At 38.0% G+C, this 13231-nt stretch overlaps 1 protein-coding gene across 10 annotated transcripts in view; it reads right to left on the bottom strand.

Moving 5' to 3' along the window:
* The window catches only part of VPS13D (vacuolar protein sorting 13 homolog D), a 110206-nt gene that overhangs the window by 24415 nt on the left and 72560 nt on the right, over window positions 1-13231 (bottom strand). For 9 of the 10 annotated variants that reach the window (XM_075027444.1, XM_075027447.1, XM_075027445.1 and 6 more), the window contains 2 exons: window positions 3162-3294; window positions 1056-1251 (listed from right to left, as the gene is read on the bottom strand). In XM_075027444.1, coding sequence (XP_074883545.1) covers window positions 1056-1251; window positions 3162-3294 — 329 coding nt within the window. Of the gene's footprint in view, window positions 1-1055; window positions 1252-3161; window positions 3295-11288; window positions 11716-13231 lie in introns of those variants that run through there. The other variant, XM_075027449.1, reaches the window with a different exon arrangement.

The raw sequence follows: 13231 nt of genomic DNA, 5'->3' as shown, positions 1-13231 counted from the left end.
TAAGTACCAGATACATAAGATAGATACATGTAAACACTTCCATTCTCACAACAAAGTACACCTAGGTTCATTCTTCAAAGTTTCCTGCACCTCACTCACACTTCATCAAGCTCATTCTTTATTGAAACACTGATGGTAGACACTTCAGGATTCCAAGCGTGGCACAATAAAACACAGGAAATGGAAAAGCCAAATGGGAAGACAAAACCCAACATTTTGCAAACATTCTTCTCTAAGCTTTCTGACAATAAAATTTACTTCGGATTTTCTTTCACTTCTTCAGCATGCAGGATCTCACGTACGTACAAAAGGACTTCTTGGCATAGCACTAGCGTATAAAGCAAACTCCTGGCCAGAAAAAGTAAAAAGAATCTTCTCTTGGAGCAGCATTTTTAGAACTTAGCCCTTCCCTCTTCCAAAGTCATAGTCAGTGCTAATGAACATTCATTTACTTTAAACATAATCATCATTATTTTGTAGAGACCACGTTACGCTAGTAACTGAACACAGGAAGGAAGCCAAAGCATCTGTCCTCATGTGCTAACAATTCACATCCACATATGTATGGGTAAACAAATAAGCATGTGGACTTAAGGGCATATATCCACACTTTATGTGAGAACTATTGTACCAAATGAAAATTAGAAGATAATGACACTATGTTGATGCCAGAACTCTTCAAACCTTTGAAGAGTTGTTTTTCTACACAGACATATGGAAGCTGGAGGTAGAGCAGGGAGAAGAACTCTTCCATTTCAACTCTGTGTAAGGATTCCATGGTAGAAGTTTAATCTCGTTACATATAGCCTTTTAAAAATTTTGCTTTAATCTAATGCTGTAGCTTAATAATTCCTGTTTTATGTTGTAGCTTTTCTGTGCAAATTTCACTCTTGTTATAGTATCAACAAATGCCATCTATTAAAGAAAAAGCAAATTGAATGAAATGGGCTACTTGTTCCTTTGGGTAAGGAAAGATAATCAGATCAGAAATTGCAGCAGGCATTAATACACATTTTTACAGTATTATTGATCAGAAATATAAACTGCTTACTGACCTGGGGCCACTTAGAGTTGCAGTGTCCCTCACTGCCTGTGCAGTTTCCGATGCGAAATCCAGAGCTCCAGCCACAGGTTTGGTTACTGTGCCAACCAGCCCTTTCCCAAGGCCTGATATGAAACCACTGACACCTCCTTCAGTTTTCACACCTTCAACTGTTGAAGTTATTACACTTGTCAATCCTCCAATGATACCTAGCAAAGACAAGAACAGCAAAGTAGGCCAGAAGTATTGCCTCTCAAAATTGTAGAACCTTGTCACAGCCGACCGATTCTGTCTGCCTAAATGATTAACTGTCAAGCTTGACAGAAATGTACTGTGCATTTAATAATACAAAACCTGTTTCAAAACTGATTATGATAGCAAGTAACTTTATACTTTGTATATGTAGTATACATACACACACATATGCACAGACAATATCCCACAGAAAAAGATTTAATTCATTATTAAATACGTATTTAAAAAAAAACATTTCCATAGTGTTTGATTTCCCAGCTGTATTTACACAAACAGTCCTCATCTCTTCCTAAGGCGAAGTGGTTACTTATAATGTGACAAAATTCTATTACCAGAAAAGCTTTTACAGTTTGAGACAGAAAACAGGTAAGTACATTTCTCCACTGGAAAAAGTCAATTATTTTAAACTGGCTTTGTGTGATTTTAACCATGATGCTGCGAACAGACATTTCTGTGCCTGTTTCCATTGCTGAGAATCTGAATGCTCTGGAGAAATCAAGAACCTGCTGAAGCTTCTACAGACTTGGAGTAGTTTGTTATTATCTGAGAACATGCTTTACAGATTTCACATCTCCACCATAAGAAAAATCACAATTTTTAGTGAACTGGCTTGAGTGCTCATTTAAAAATGCTTCCCACCATTTGGCTCATCAGCTTTTGGCAGCCAGGTACTCTATTCAAGGTCTGTAATTGAAGTACAGACCAGGCAGCATCTTAACTTCCAAACTCGAGAAGCACAAAGTATTTAAATTACTTCTTTTGAGTAACTATAGTTTATGGTTAATTCCTACATTTCAACAGATAGAATTTAACAGTTATTTGCTTTTTTGAAAAAACAAAAAACAAAGAACCCCAAACCCTGAGTGGGAAGCATTTAAAAACTCAACAGAATTAAGACTAAAACAGTCCCGCTAATTACTGGATAATACAGCACAATGAAGTGCTTTTATAATTGACTTTTCAGCAGACACACACATTTCAGACTTCCTGCATTTCTACCAACATAATTTGTATCAGACTTTACAGCACATTGGTGTGAGAGAAACCCCTCTCATGATCCATTTAAATACCTACAGTGACTCTTTATGACAAAAGTCCAGCATAAAGACTTTTGCTCAGCACAGAAAAGATTGCTGTTTTAGTGAAAGCCACATTATCTTTACACAGGCTGCAACAGTTGCACTAAAAGAATGACATTTAAACAAACTGAGACAAGATGATGCAAAATATAAATATTTGATTTAATCTTGGCTTGTATTGATTTAACTTTCTTCAACAGATAAATCATGAGCTAAATTGATGTGAGATTCTGGCCAAATTAAGATTAGTCCACTGCCTTTTACACAAATTCATTCCTTTAGTTACTAGTAGACTTAAAAAAACCAAAACAAAACCACAAAATAACCCAACTGGTGAAACGTTACTTTAAACTGATGTACTGATTCTGAGGAAACTCAGGTTTCTGGAACTGAAAGCAAACACAAGAAAGCTACAATCCAGCCATACTCATTTTTATTTTAATGTCTGGCCCTCAAAAAGACTGTTTGCATGGATATTTTATGCCTCCACAAAGAAAACAGAAGTTTTGCATGAACTTTCTTTGTGATTTCATTTTAATTTGTAAAAAAGCTTTTACTTAGAGTTACATGTGAAAAGACCTTATTCTTAAATGTAGTTTCCATCAACTTAAAAACCAAACAATTCCCCCACCCCGACCTGCAAGCATTCAAATTTAAATATAAAGCCTGTGATAGCTCCACTTCCCTGGCTTCAAATAATTACCCAAGTGTAATACAAACTGTACTTTTCAATGTGGTCATTACTTTTAAGAGACAGATGAGTTAAAATTACAGCTAAGGGTTACCATGTGCAAGTCCATGGATTCCAGCTACAAGATGTTCTCCACTAGTTGCAGCATGGTATCGAATGTATTCTCGTTCGGTCTGGTGTCTGTTATCCATTGTCTTTCCCAAACCATCTGACAAGGTCCCAGCAAACTGTAAGAGAGCAACTTTCTCTGTTATTAAAAGAACAAAAGGTGTTTCTCTTATGTAGATTTACTGAAGAAAACTCCCAGATTCTAGTTGTGAAATACAGATTTATACAACTCATTTTGTTACATGTACACAGTCACTCCAGCTTTTTGCCATGAAGAAAGCTCTGAAGTGCATTAATGTGTGCTTTCCATTGGTGCAACTTAAATCCTGAGGTGACAGTCAAAAACCAAGTAGGTGCCCAACTGCAGTGGTCAAGCCAAAATAAATGAAGTCTGTGAAAGATGTACCAAAAGAAGTGCTAGTGACCCAACTGTAACCTTTCAAAAACTCACAAGAATGTTATTTAGATACAAAGCTTTTCTTCTGCAAAGATATGTGAAAAGCTTCAAGGCAAATATGCCTGTCATGAAACTAAAACGTTTGCGAGAGTTAATTAAATTCTTTTTAGTAACACAATGTAGAAATGGCTCTATTGTGAAAAGAGTTGCTGGGGGAGCCACGCCACGTTCATTTCAGCACATGGGGTGATCCGCTGAAAGCCAGCTATGTTGGTAACTGTCCACAAGTACTATACACCCTAAACAAAAAGTCTAAGGGGAACCCTAAACGTGTATGGAGCTTTTTTACCCCTTACACTTACCTTTAACTGTATGGGGGAAGACTTGAGAGGTACTTAGAGATAAAAGAGGACATTTAAGTCCAAACAGGATTTGTTCTGAGAACTCTGACCGTTACCGAGTACGAGTCAATGAAAAAGCACCAAATAAAAATGATCTATTGTGATCTGTTGACCTTTAGTTTGACGTCATCAGATAAAAAACAGAAGCCTGGTGGAGGGAAGCAAGAAAAGGAGAAAAAACCCCTGAAACCTTACCTCATATTAAAAGATATTATTATAGAAAAGGCCTCCTAGCAGGCATTTTCCTGGAATAACCTCCAAAAACTAGCTGGTTTTTGGTTATGTGTAGTTGGTCATCTGTACCTCCCTCAACTAGCATCAGCATTCTTACAATCTTCTCCTTTCAATAAACAAACAAACTTCCTGCCAAAGGAAAGATAATTTAATGCTTTGTTGTGTCTTAGACTAGGGCTGGGGAATGTACCAGCTGACCCAGGAATGTCAAAGATACCCGATGGCTGCAGCAATGGTGAAATCCTTGCTGTCCTGCATGATCACAGCTCCTCTATGACAAGCATTTCATTGTTTAAGAACTGTATATGGACACTGCCCTTTCCACTGCTCAGCTCCGCTTTGTTGCATGTACCATCTCCTTTGCATCCGTATTAGTTATATTCAAAAAAACCTCTGGGATTAAGGTATGCACCAGAAGACAACTAAAACCTGGTATGAAATTCTGATTCTAATACACTAAAGATTAAAAAAGAAATAGACCAACAGTTAATTTATGTGCTTGATGCAATGGTTAAGTTTCTCTCCTTTTTCTGTCATTTTTTCCAAGGCTACGTTTCTTTTTCACTAATGACATGATGTCCTAGTTTTAGATACGTCTCTCCAGCTCAAAGACAAACTAGACCAGTGGCTCCAATTATCTAAACAAGTAGACTTTAACAACATGAACAAAAATTAAATCCCATGACCCTTCTTGTGACTTGATCATATGGACACTAAACAGAGCCTAGTGATCACCGACTGAACTACTTCTGACCTCTTTGTGAACTTAATGTAGATGTTATTTTTTTTTTAAATTAGCCTAGAAATACAAACCAACCTGAAGCTGTCTATTAGCCGTGTTTAAGGTTGGGGTTTTTTCCTGGACAAATACTTTGCTTTAAGAGGATTAGAGTAGTCGCTATAAAAATTAAAAGGCTCAATAGGCCTTCGAAATTCAAACCTCATTAAGGAATCTGTCAAGGCCTGAAAATTATTTTTCAAGAACACATTTTCTAAGTTACATTAGTGTATGATCAGACAACCAGCCAGCAAGAATAAACCAACTTATTAATATTGATCAAAATGGGTAAGCTCTCCTGACAGCTTCGGCTTCCCCCCCTCCCTGCCTGCTTTAAATTGGCCAGCTCCACTATACCAGCTTTCCTGATGATTACAATCCAGTCTTTCCTCAGATTTTCCTTCCTCTGTGAAGCAGAATCTGACACCTAATAGTCAATAACAATTCTGGTTTAGCGTATAGAAAGAATTTTAATGTAATAGTAAATTATTCTCTTAGTAAGGAAGAAAAAAAACATTACATGCACACAGTTTGAAAGTTAGTCTCCATTAACTGTAAAACCAAAGTTAAATGGGGACGTTTTTCTTGGTGTTGTTTAGAAAATAACACTGAATTACAGCTGTAAATAGAACATTAAATAGAAATTTAAGGATTCTGATGTACCAAATGTACCATGAAATGTTTCCATTTTGCCCTGACTCAGGTGACAAAAGCTAAACTCAACACAGGTTAATTACAAAACATGAACTTCACGTTAAATTACTTTCTGACACACCTCCTCTCCCCCTCCCCGCCCCCCCCTTCCCCGGGTACTGTTTGTTTTCTGGCCTCATTTAACAAAGACTAAAGCCAAACTTTTGTAGCCATCTGTACCACTTGTACCTAAACAATGGATTACCTCAACGAACACACCTGAATAGGTCTCTTCGGAACACTTTCCCCGCTGGGGACTATTGTGGCACTTTTCCTGCTCTGAGGTACAGAACATAACATGATCAAGTTTGCCAATGAGAGGTAAAAGGCCAGTGAAGATAAAACAACTGAGACATTTCACAGGCATTAGCAAGTCATGTTAAGGTCTGCTAGGCAAGTGAGCGACTCGCCATTTTCTGCTGTGAAGTTTAGATTTGTGTTAGCAATGAAGGTTCAGACTGCAGTGTCAGCATTATCCTGATTCGTGATCTGAACAAGACCTACATCATCTCTTGTATTACCCAATATAGATAATACCATGTGAGTGAAATAACTGCTGGGTATCACAAATTTTTAACCATCCTTTTCTGTGCATCTCAGAAATAGTCCCCCTGAAATGGTTTCTGAAGCCTATGTCAGCAAACAGGACTGTATCTACCTTTATATATAAAAAAAAGGAAAAATAAAGATTTCCAACATAAAAAAAAAACCCAACCAACCAAACACCCGCAAAACACCTTACGCCCAGTCTGTGTAGATTACAATCATTGTATTACAAAAAGTTACTTAGCAGTGGCAAGTTACTTCAGGATCAGAAACTTGAGTAAGCATAGGAAATTTAAGTGGTTTAAGTCCAGCTTAAACTTTGAAGGGAGATTTGAACAAGTTAAAGCACAACAGCAGACTTGCCTTTTCCCCCCCAACTACCTTGCTTTTAGATGCCTCCTTCGAGAAGTGCAATATTGGATACTGAGATTAAGATATTCGGACTTGTGGAAGAGCAGTGATGGTGGTTTACTGAGCTGTTAACCCAGTCATGCAGAAAATAGTCTCCAGATAAACAAAGGTGACAACAAAAGCACGATCCACCCTTGTCTTCCTTAGCTTTGTTAATAAGCTGTGACCTGATAACTTCAAAGCCTATGTAAGACCATGTAAATGCCAACATAACGAAATACAACAGTCTGTGGAACAAACATGAAGCTAATCAAGGGACTTCTAAAAACCAGTCCCCCTCCTTCTCTATCCTGATTTTCATAATGAGTTCTTTGTCTACTTGCCAATTAAAAAAAGAAATTAGTAACTCTGTCTTCCATCTCTGCATTTTTCCCCATTTCAGATATCCTTTTCCTTGAAACAGAATTGCAACACGATACATCAGTATCAGCTAAGTTACCTGCTTCCTACCCAAAAGGCACCAAAGTCTTACTGAATGAAGCCAGTCTACACATTAGGTACGTGTAAGAGGGAGGGTATTTTACTTGTCAACCTGGCATCTCCAAACAAAGCGAAGTATGGGTTTTCCAGACTATTAAGTAAAAGTCCTGTCATTTCAGGTACCAAAAATATTTCAACTTATCATTAATGTGCTTTGTTTAATGCCTTATCCACTCTGCCTGGACCAAAAAAAGAGAACCTCTCCAAAAAGCTCCAGTCATCTGAACATTCATCCACCTTCAGTCACAGATACCCTATTTCTGCTCTCCTTTTGTCCCCAAAGCAGATGGTACTTCTGGCATTGCCCCTCTACAGAGGGACACTGACCTTTTCTTCCAGGTCTACATTCTGAAGACCCTTGATCCCTGGTTTTCATCCCACACAGGTTCATATATGATGTGAAGCTACCAACTGGTAACATACTGCAAGCAGGAACTATGACCCGCTACTTCATTAACTTAAGCCTATGTGGTCTAACATAACCTGATCCTCCCAAGGAGGGCGAAATACGACGACTTTCACATTTCCCGCCAAATTCCAGTACATTATGCTACTGTGAACAGTATCTTTGGGGCAACACGTAAACCACTCTCAGCACTTCATGATTATTGAAAATGTTATTACCCTTCCATAAGCCTGGGGCACGCTGGCCCTAGCCTCCTCCTCTGTAGACTCAAGAGAACAGATGACTCACCTCTTCTTGTTTTACCTTTATGTAGTGTCACCAATCAATACAATCTATCTACCAAGATCTGCAAAAGCAGTTGAAATAGTATCTGTACAAGAAACTAATCTACTCAGGTTTGGGGGGGTTTTGGGTGTGTTTTTCTTTTTAAAGGCCCAATAATTAAGGGAGTTTTGCCACAAAAACTTTTACCACCGACTATGTATCCTTCGCTGTTTCAAGCAACAGAAGAGAAACAAAACCACCCATATAGAGTGTTTGTGAATCAAAGCTGGTGCCAAACAATAAGGCTTATGGGGCACAAGAAGAATTCAAAGCAAATGAAAACTAATTCTAGACTTTGTACTGCATGTTCCCTCTAAGCCAGATGCATGAAGCACACAGCATGGAAATAAGGTTTAAGTAATCTTTTAAAGTCCTTTTAAGCTCTTGGCACTGCCTGGTTCTCTAAGGACATCCCAAAAGGATAAATACACAATTATGACTTTAGTCCAAACATTCCATTGTAATTCTAGCATCAGAGAACGGTACATTTACAAATATTATTGACTGAGCAAAGTAGAACATGCCAAGGTGGAATTTTAAGGGAGAAAGCGATGAAATTATATACAGGTCAGTTATAACTTCTGTCCAAACCTCACAATGAACTGCATTTAAATTAGAAATCACAGGGTTTACTCAGTTCTCATCTTTGCTTTGCAGAACTCATTTAAAAAGGAATTCTTTGTTGAACTCCATTCAGCTCTCGCCCCAAACCACCACCTTTCAAAAAAACCTTGAACACCACACACTGATGATGTTCATACTTTTATCTCCAATAACAAAACCTGGTTCTCAGAGACCAAAGCACAGATTTAAGTATGTTATTTCAGCAAGGTAGGAAAGAGTATTTAAAATTTATTTAAGTTAGAAAGTCTAATGTAAACTGAGAATTATGTCATCTTCAGTTCTCACACACACTCTTACATTTTCCAAAACATGAAAATCCCTAGTCATGATGATTAAAAGTCATTCCACAGTTTCAACAGTAACTCCCATAAATACAGTAACTGTCCACGTGAAAGAGAAGAGCTGGTTATCGCAGGAAACAAAGGGTGTATAGGTAAAGAAAAAACCGTGATTAGCAGGTTTCTGAATGTGAGTTCTGTTAAATACATTCTTCCTTACAGCCCTAAGCAGGAACACTGGTTTTGGAACACCATCTTCCTCCCCTCTGCTACCTTGACATTTACCTTTTTTCTCATGTACTACCAACAGAAGCAAGAGGCATCACAGCACAGACGGCTTGAAAGGAATAAACATCTCAAATCAGTGCATACCATGAACCTAACAATAAAACCCTAATAAATATATACACAATACATATTAGCTGGAAAACACTGACACCCCCCTGCCCTGAAATGTATATTCTTATATAATACAAAATGTTTTACTCAGAACATTATTTTTACAAGTTTTTAAAAAAAAACACTAATAAGCTTTTTACCATGAAACAATGATGTTTCTTCAGATACTATCTAAATGCATTTAAAATAAAATGTCAATGCTTATTTTATGTATATTAAAACGGTTAACATAAGACATATATATAAATTATATAATAAACTCAAGTAGACTGATAGCATTAGAAACAAAAGGCTACTTTCTTTTGTGTGGTTTTTTTGGGTTTTTTTTTGTTTTTTTTTAAAAAAACCCACATCCACTCCCTTCCCTGCTGAACAGAAGTTTTGGAAGTACTGTTCAGCCAAGTGATTAAATACAATGGACTATGTCTAAATGTTTAATACATATCTCTCAGTTTAATCCCCTGTGGTTACTTGCCTTCTAGCAGTATCACTAAAAATCACCTTTATTTCCTACATCTTTCCAACCTGTTACAGGTATTTTAGAGGAAGCCAATTTTTATGCTGACTTCTGATAGTAAAATACAACAGTTCAAAATGAAGCATTTATTTTGCTATATGGAGGCAAAAATCTTCACAGCGTACATGTTTTAGGCTAAGCAGACATATATACATGCTGCTAGGATTTGTGGTTAAAAAAATTTTTAGAGCACTTAGCCATCCTCAGGTCTTACTCTTATTATTTTGAAAGTGTAAAGAGGAAAAAGACAAGCAGTATTCTTGGATATACATAATGACTAGGTGCAGTGGGAGAGAGAAAGTTGTCTGGTAAATCCTTCAGCCCAAGTTTCCTTGCTTTTATTGCAATGTCTCAAGATTGATATTTAATACATTTCTTGACTTAGCATAAAAATAACTTTTAGAGCAGCTTCTTTACTAATCAATACATACATAGTTATGGAATGGAATCACTACATATTTAATTTTACAAACTGGACATCAGAAAGCAGACAGACAACACAGCTTCCTCCCTTCACATCACTGTGGTCAACTGTGCGTTATACTGGGACTAAAAAATGAAATGCTTTAAGTATGTTTAAAAAATAGCAGGTGTTTATTTGTCAGATTTAAAAGGACGAGCTATCTGAAGTTGTTCTGCAAAACACTTTTACCACGGCTTCCGTCAGTCTCTTAAGAATTACTCAGATATTTAAGCAGGAAAGTCTCTCAATTCAGTTAAATTTATATGCTACAGACTCCTATGCTTTCCTTTACACATTAATAGATACCCAGGTCAACTGTTAAATACAATCCTAAACAGAAAGGATGGTTCAGGCTAAGCCCAAAATGTGTTTATAACCAAGTCAAATTGTGCAGAGAGAAACGTGTAGTGGAACTATGAATAGAACTGACACACTCTTAATTTAGAAAACACTAAATCAGCAAAATGCTATAATCAGCTTCTCGGTTTGAGAGAGACATAAACTTTGACCCTCTCTAAATTACTGACAACCAAGAGGAGGCAACGGCTTTTCCCACTGAACAACCGTACATTTCTTGAGATGCTGTGCAGTGTTCTCCACCCCTATTGATGTCACAGAGCCCAAGTAAAGGAGCTTTAATTAGCTCACATCCCATCGTTAACTAAGCTTCCTAATGCATCCTGACAGCGGCATGTTGGCCGGCTAATCCGTGAAGCCCCCGGGAAGGATGCCCGATGAGGTGGGTATCCCAGGGGAGCCCCCCCCGCGGCGTTTCCCTCCCCAGCCGCCCGTGGAGGTGGGCACCTTCCCTCCGGGACCCCCTGGGAAGCTGCCCCAGCAGGTGCCCGTTGGCAATAGTTTTGTGTTACCGGGTTGAATGAGTGATCCCTGCAGGAACCGCCGGCTGTTTTCACAGACACAGAAGGCAGTCAAAAGTCCACAGCATGAACTTGGAATGACCCCAATTGCAGAGTCACTGGCGGGTTCATCTGGAGGACAACTGCGCTTTATTAAACAACTAATACTCTTAACAGATAATTCCCCTCCCCCCCTGCTTTAACTCTTACGAAGCTTTAGGGTCTTCCTGTTTGTTTATTTTTTGGGAACGGAATTATTTGCCCTCCTCCACCCCCCTCCTTAAAAACCCCTCCATGTACTAAAAACCTGAGAAAAACGCTGAAGAGCCCAGTTCCTTGAATTAAAACGTAACAACAACATATTCAGAGGGCGGCTGATGAAGCTTGCTTTTTAACATAATCTTTACCAACTCTGTTGATTTTTATTTTCACAGGACATTTCCTTCCGGCAATACACCCCAGCAGTCAGTCTCTTTCCAGCCAGTTTCATTTTCTGCCATGGTCACCTGTGACCAAACTGGGGATCTGAAAGAACCTCCTATTTAAAAACCCTCAGGTTTTCTGTGTTCCATAAGATTTTTGAAGAAAACCTAATGCAAACACATTAATTCCGCCTGCCATCATGTGTACAGTGTAAACAGCAAACAACAATCGAGGGATGACATGTTCGGATCTGTTGAACTGATGCCAATCATCTATTGTTACAGCTTCAGAAGGTATCCTGCCCGTCTCCTGTGGACATAAAAACACTGTTTTCCCTCCTCAGGGATACAAAGCCAAGGAATTCCAAGTCTAAATCTGTACTATTTAACATATTCTACACAACTATATAACTTTATATATACACATCAGGGAGGTGTAGTTAGCCTTTCGTCAAGACTGAAGTCATTCATTTCAAACCTACACCCCATTTTTTCTCCTTCAGATGCTAATGGTGATATATGGGATATATGTGCCTATTTTCATGACGTGCTAACCATTCAAAAACTGCAGGTTAAGATCAAATTTCATTTCATGTCTATGATAAATGTTTATTTCTAATTTCATGGTTTATGATTTGGCAACATTTTGCATACCACATTTTCAATTCTCCTTTTTTCACTTAATTCTGCAATGAGTCAGCAAAACAGGAACACTGTATTTATTTTGCAAGAAAATCAGCTGGTAAAACCCCTCAAAATAAAGCTCTAGAGCAGGTGTAAAACATAAAGCTTTCTAACCACCCCCCTTTTTTTTTTTAATTGTCAAGATGGCCACTTGTAGATTTCTATATACAGCTAAGCATCTCCCTGTTTGCAGTTGTTGCACTGTTGCAGGATTCTCATTGTCGACTGAAAAATTTCTCCTGGAAAAGCCTCATTCAAAGCTACCACCAATGTGTCAGTTTGATTCTGAATGTGCACGTTAAGTCCAGATGAAAACAGTTCTTCCCACAGAATACATCACCATTTTTGTTTGATCCTACCCATGCCCACATCTCCACACTGTAGTCAAAGCATGTTCACAAACACTCTGTATAAGCAGCTTTGTAAAAGAAAGGCTGAATTTAACCTGAATTGTGAAGAAAACTTTCAACCAGGATGCTGGCCACACACAATTTATCCCATGGTGCAAATAAAAAACAGGAAGAACAAAATAATACTTCAAACTTCTCAAAGACAATCCTTTATCCCCAAACCTCTTTCAAAGATACTGACTACAGATACCAGATGTTCTGCACATAAAAAGTGACACTTTCCATGGCTTCTGATTGTCACTAATTGGCCATAAAACTTGCTGTCTTTTAAAACTGCCAGGAAATGGGGAAATGGCCTCATCTATAATGCTCCTCCCAGCACTGAAAATTTCTGCCTGGAAATTTCAATTACTTTCCATCTCATAATCTGCACATCTTCATACAGATTCTCACTACTCAGCACTTGAACCTGCACATGAACTGCTAATCTTTGAATGAAATTCAAGTTAAACTGAAGATAATCTGGAGTGCCACCTGGATGCACTACCTGATCAAGCTGCAGTACCCCTACACAATACTGGGGAAAAGACAAGGAGAAAAATCTTAAGATTACACTAAAGAAAACAGAGGGAAAATTGCTGCATTTGACCTGAACTGTATAAATCACTTCTAGGAACAGAAAAAACTATTTATGGCAATTGCTGGCAAATCCCTCAACTTCAATACCTAGACTACCCTTGTAAAGGATGACCATCACCTTTTCCGAAGCAAAACCCAAATTCAAATCTGTAA

This window comes from Buteo buteo, chromosome 5, assembly GCF_964188355.1.
Source record: "Buteo buteo chromosome 5, bButBut1.hap1.1, whole genome shotgun sequence".
In the NCBI taxonomy this organism is placed as follows: Eukaryota; Metazoa; Chordata; class Aves; order Accipitriformes; family Accipitridae; genus Buteo; species Buteo buteo.
The sequence above is the reverse complement of the archived record's forward strand: the minus strand, read 5'-3'. Positions and strand labels throughout refer to the sequence as shown.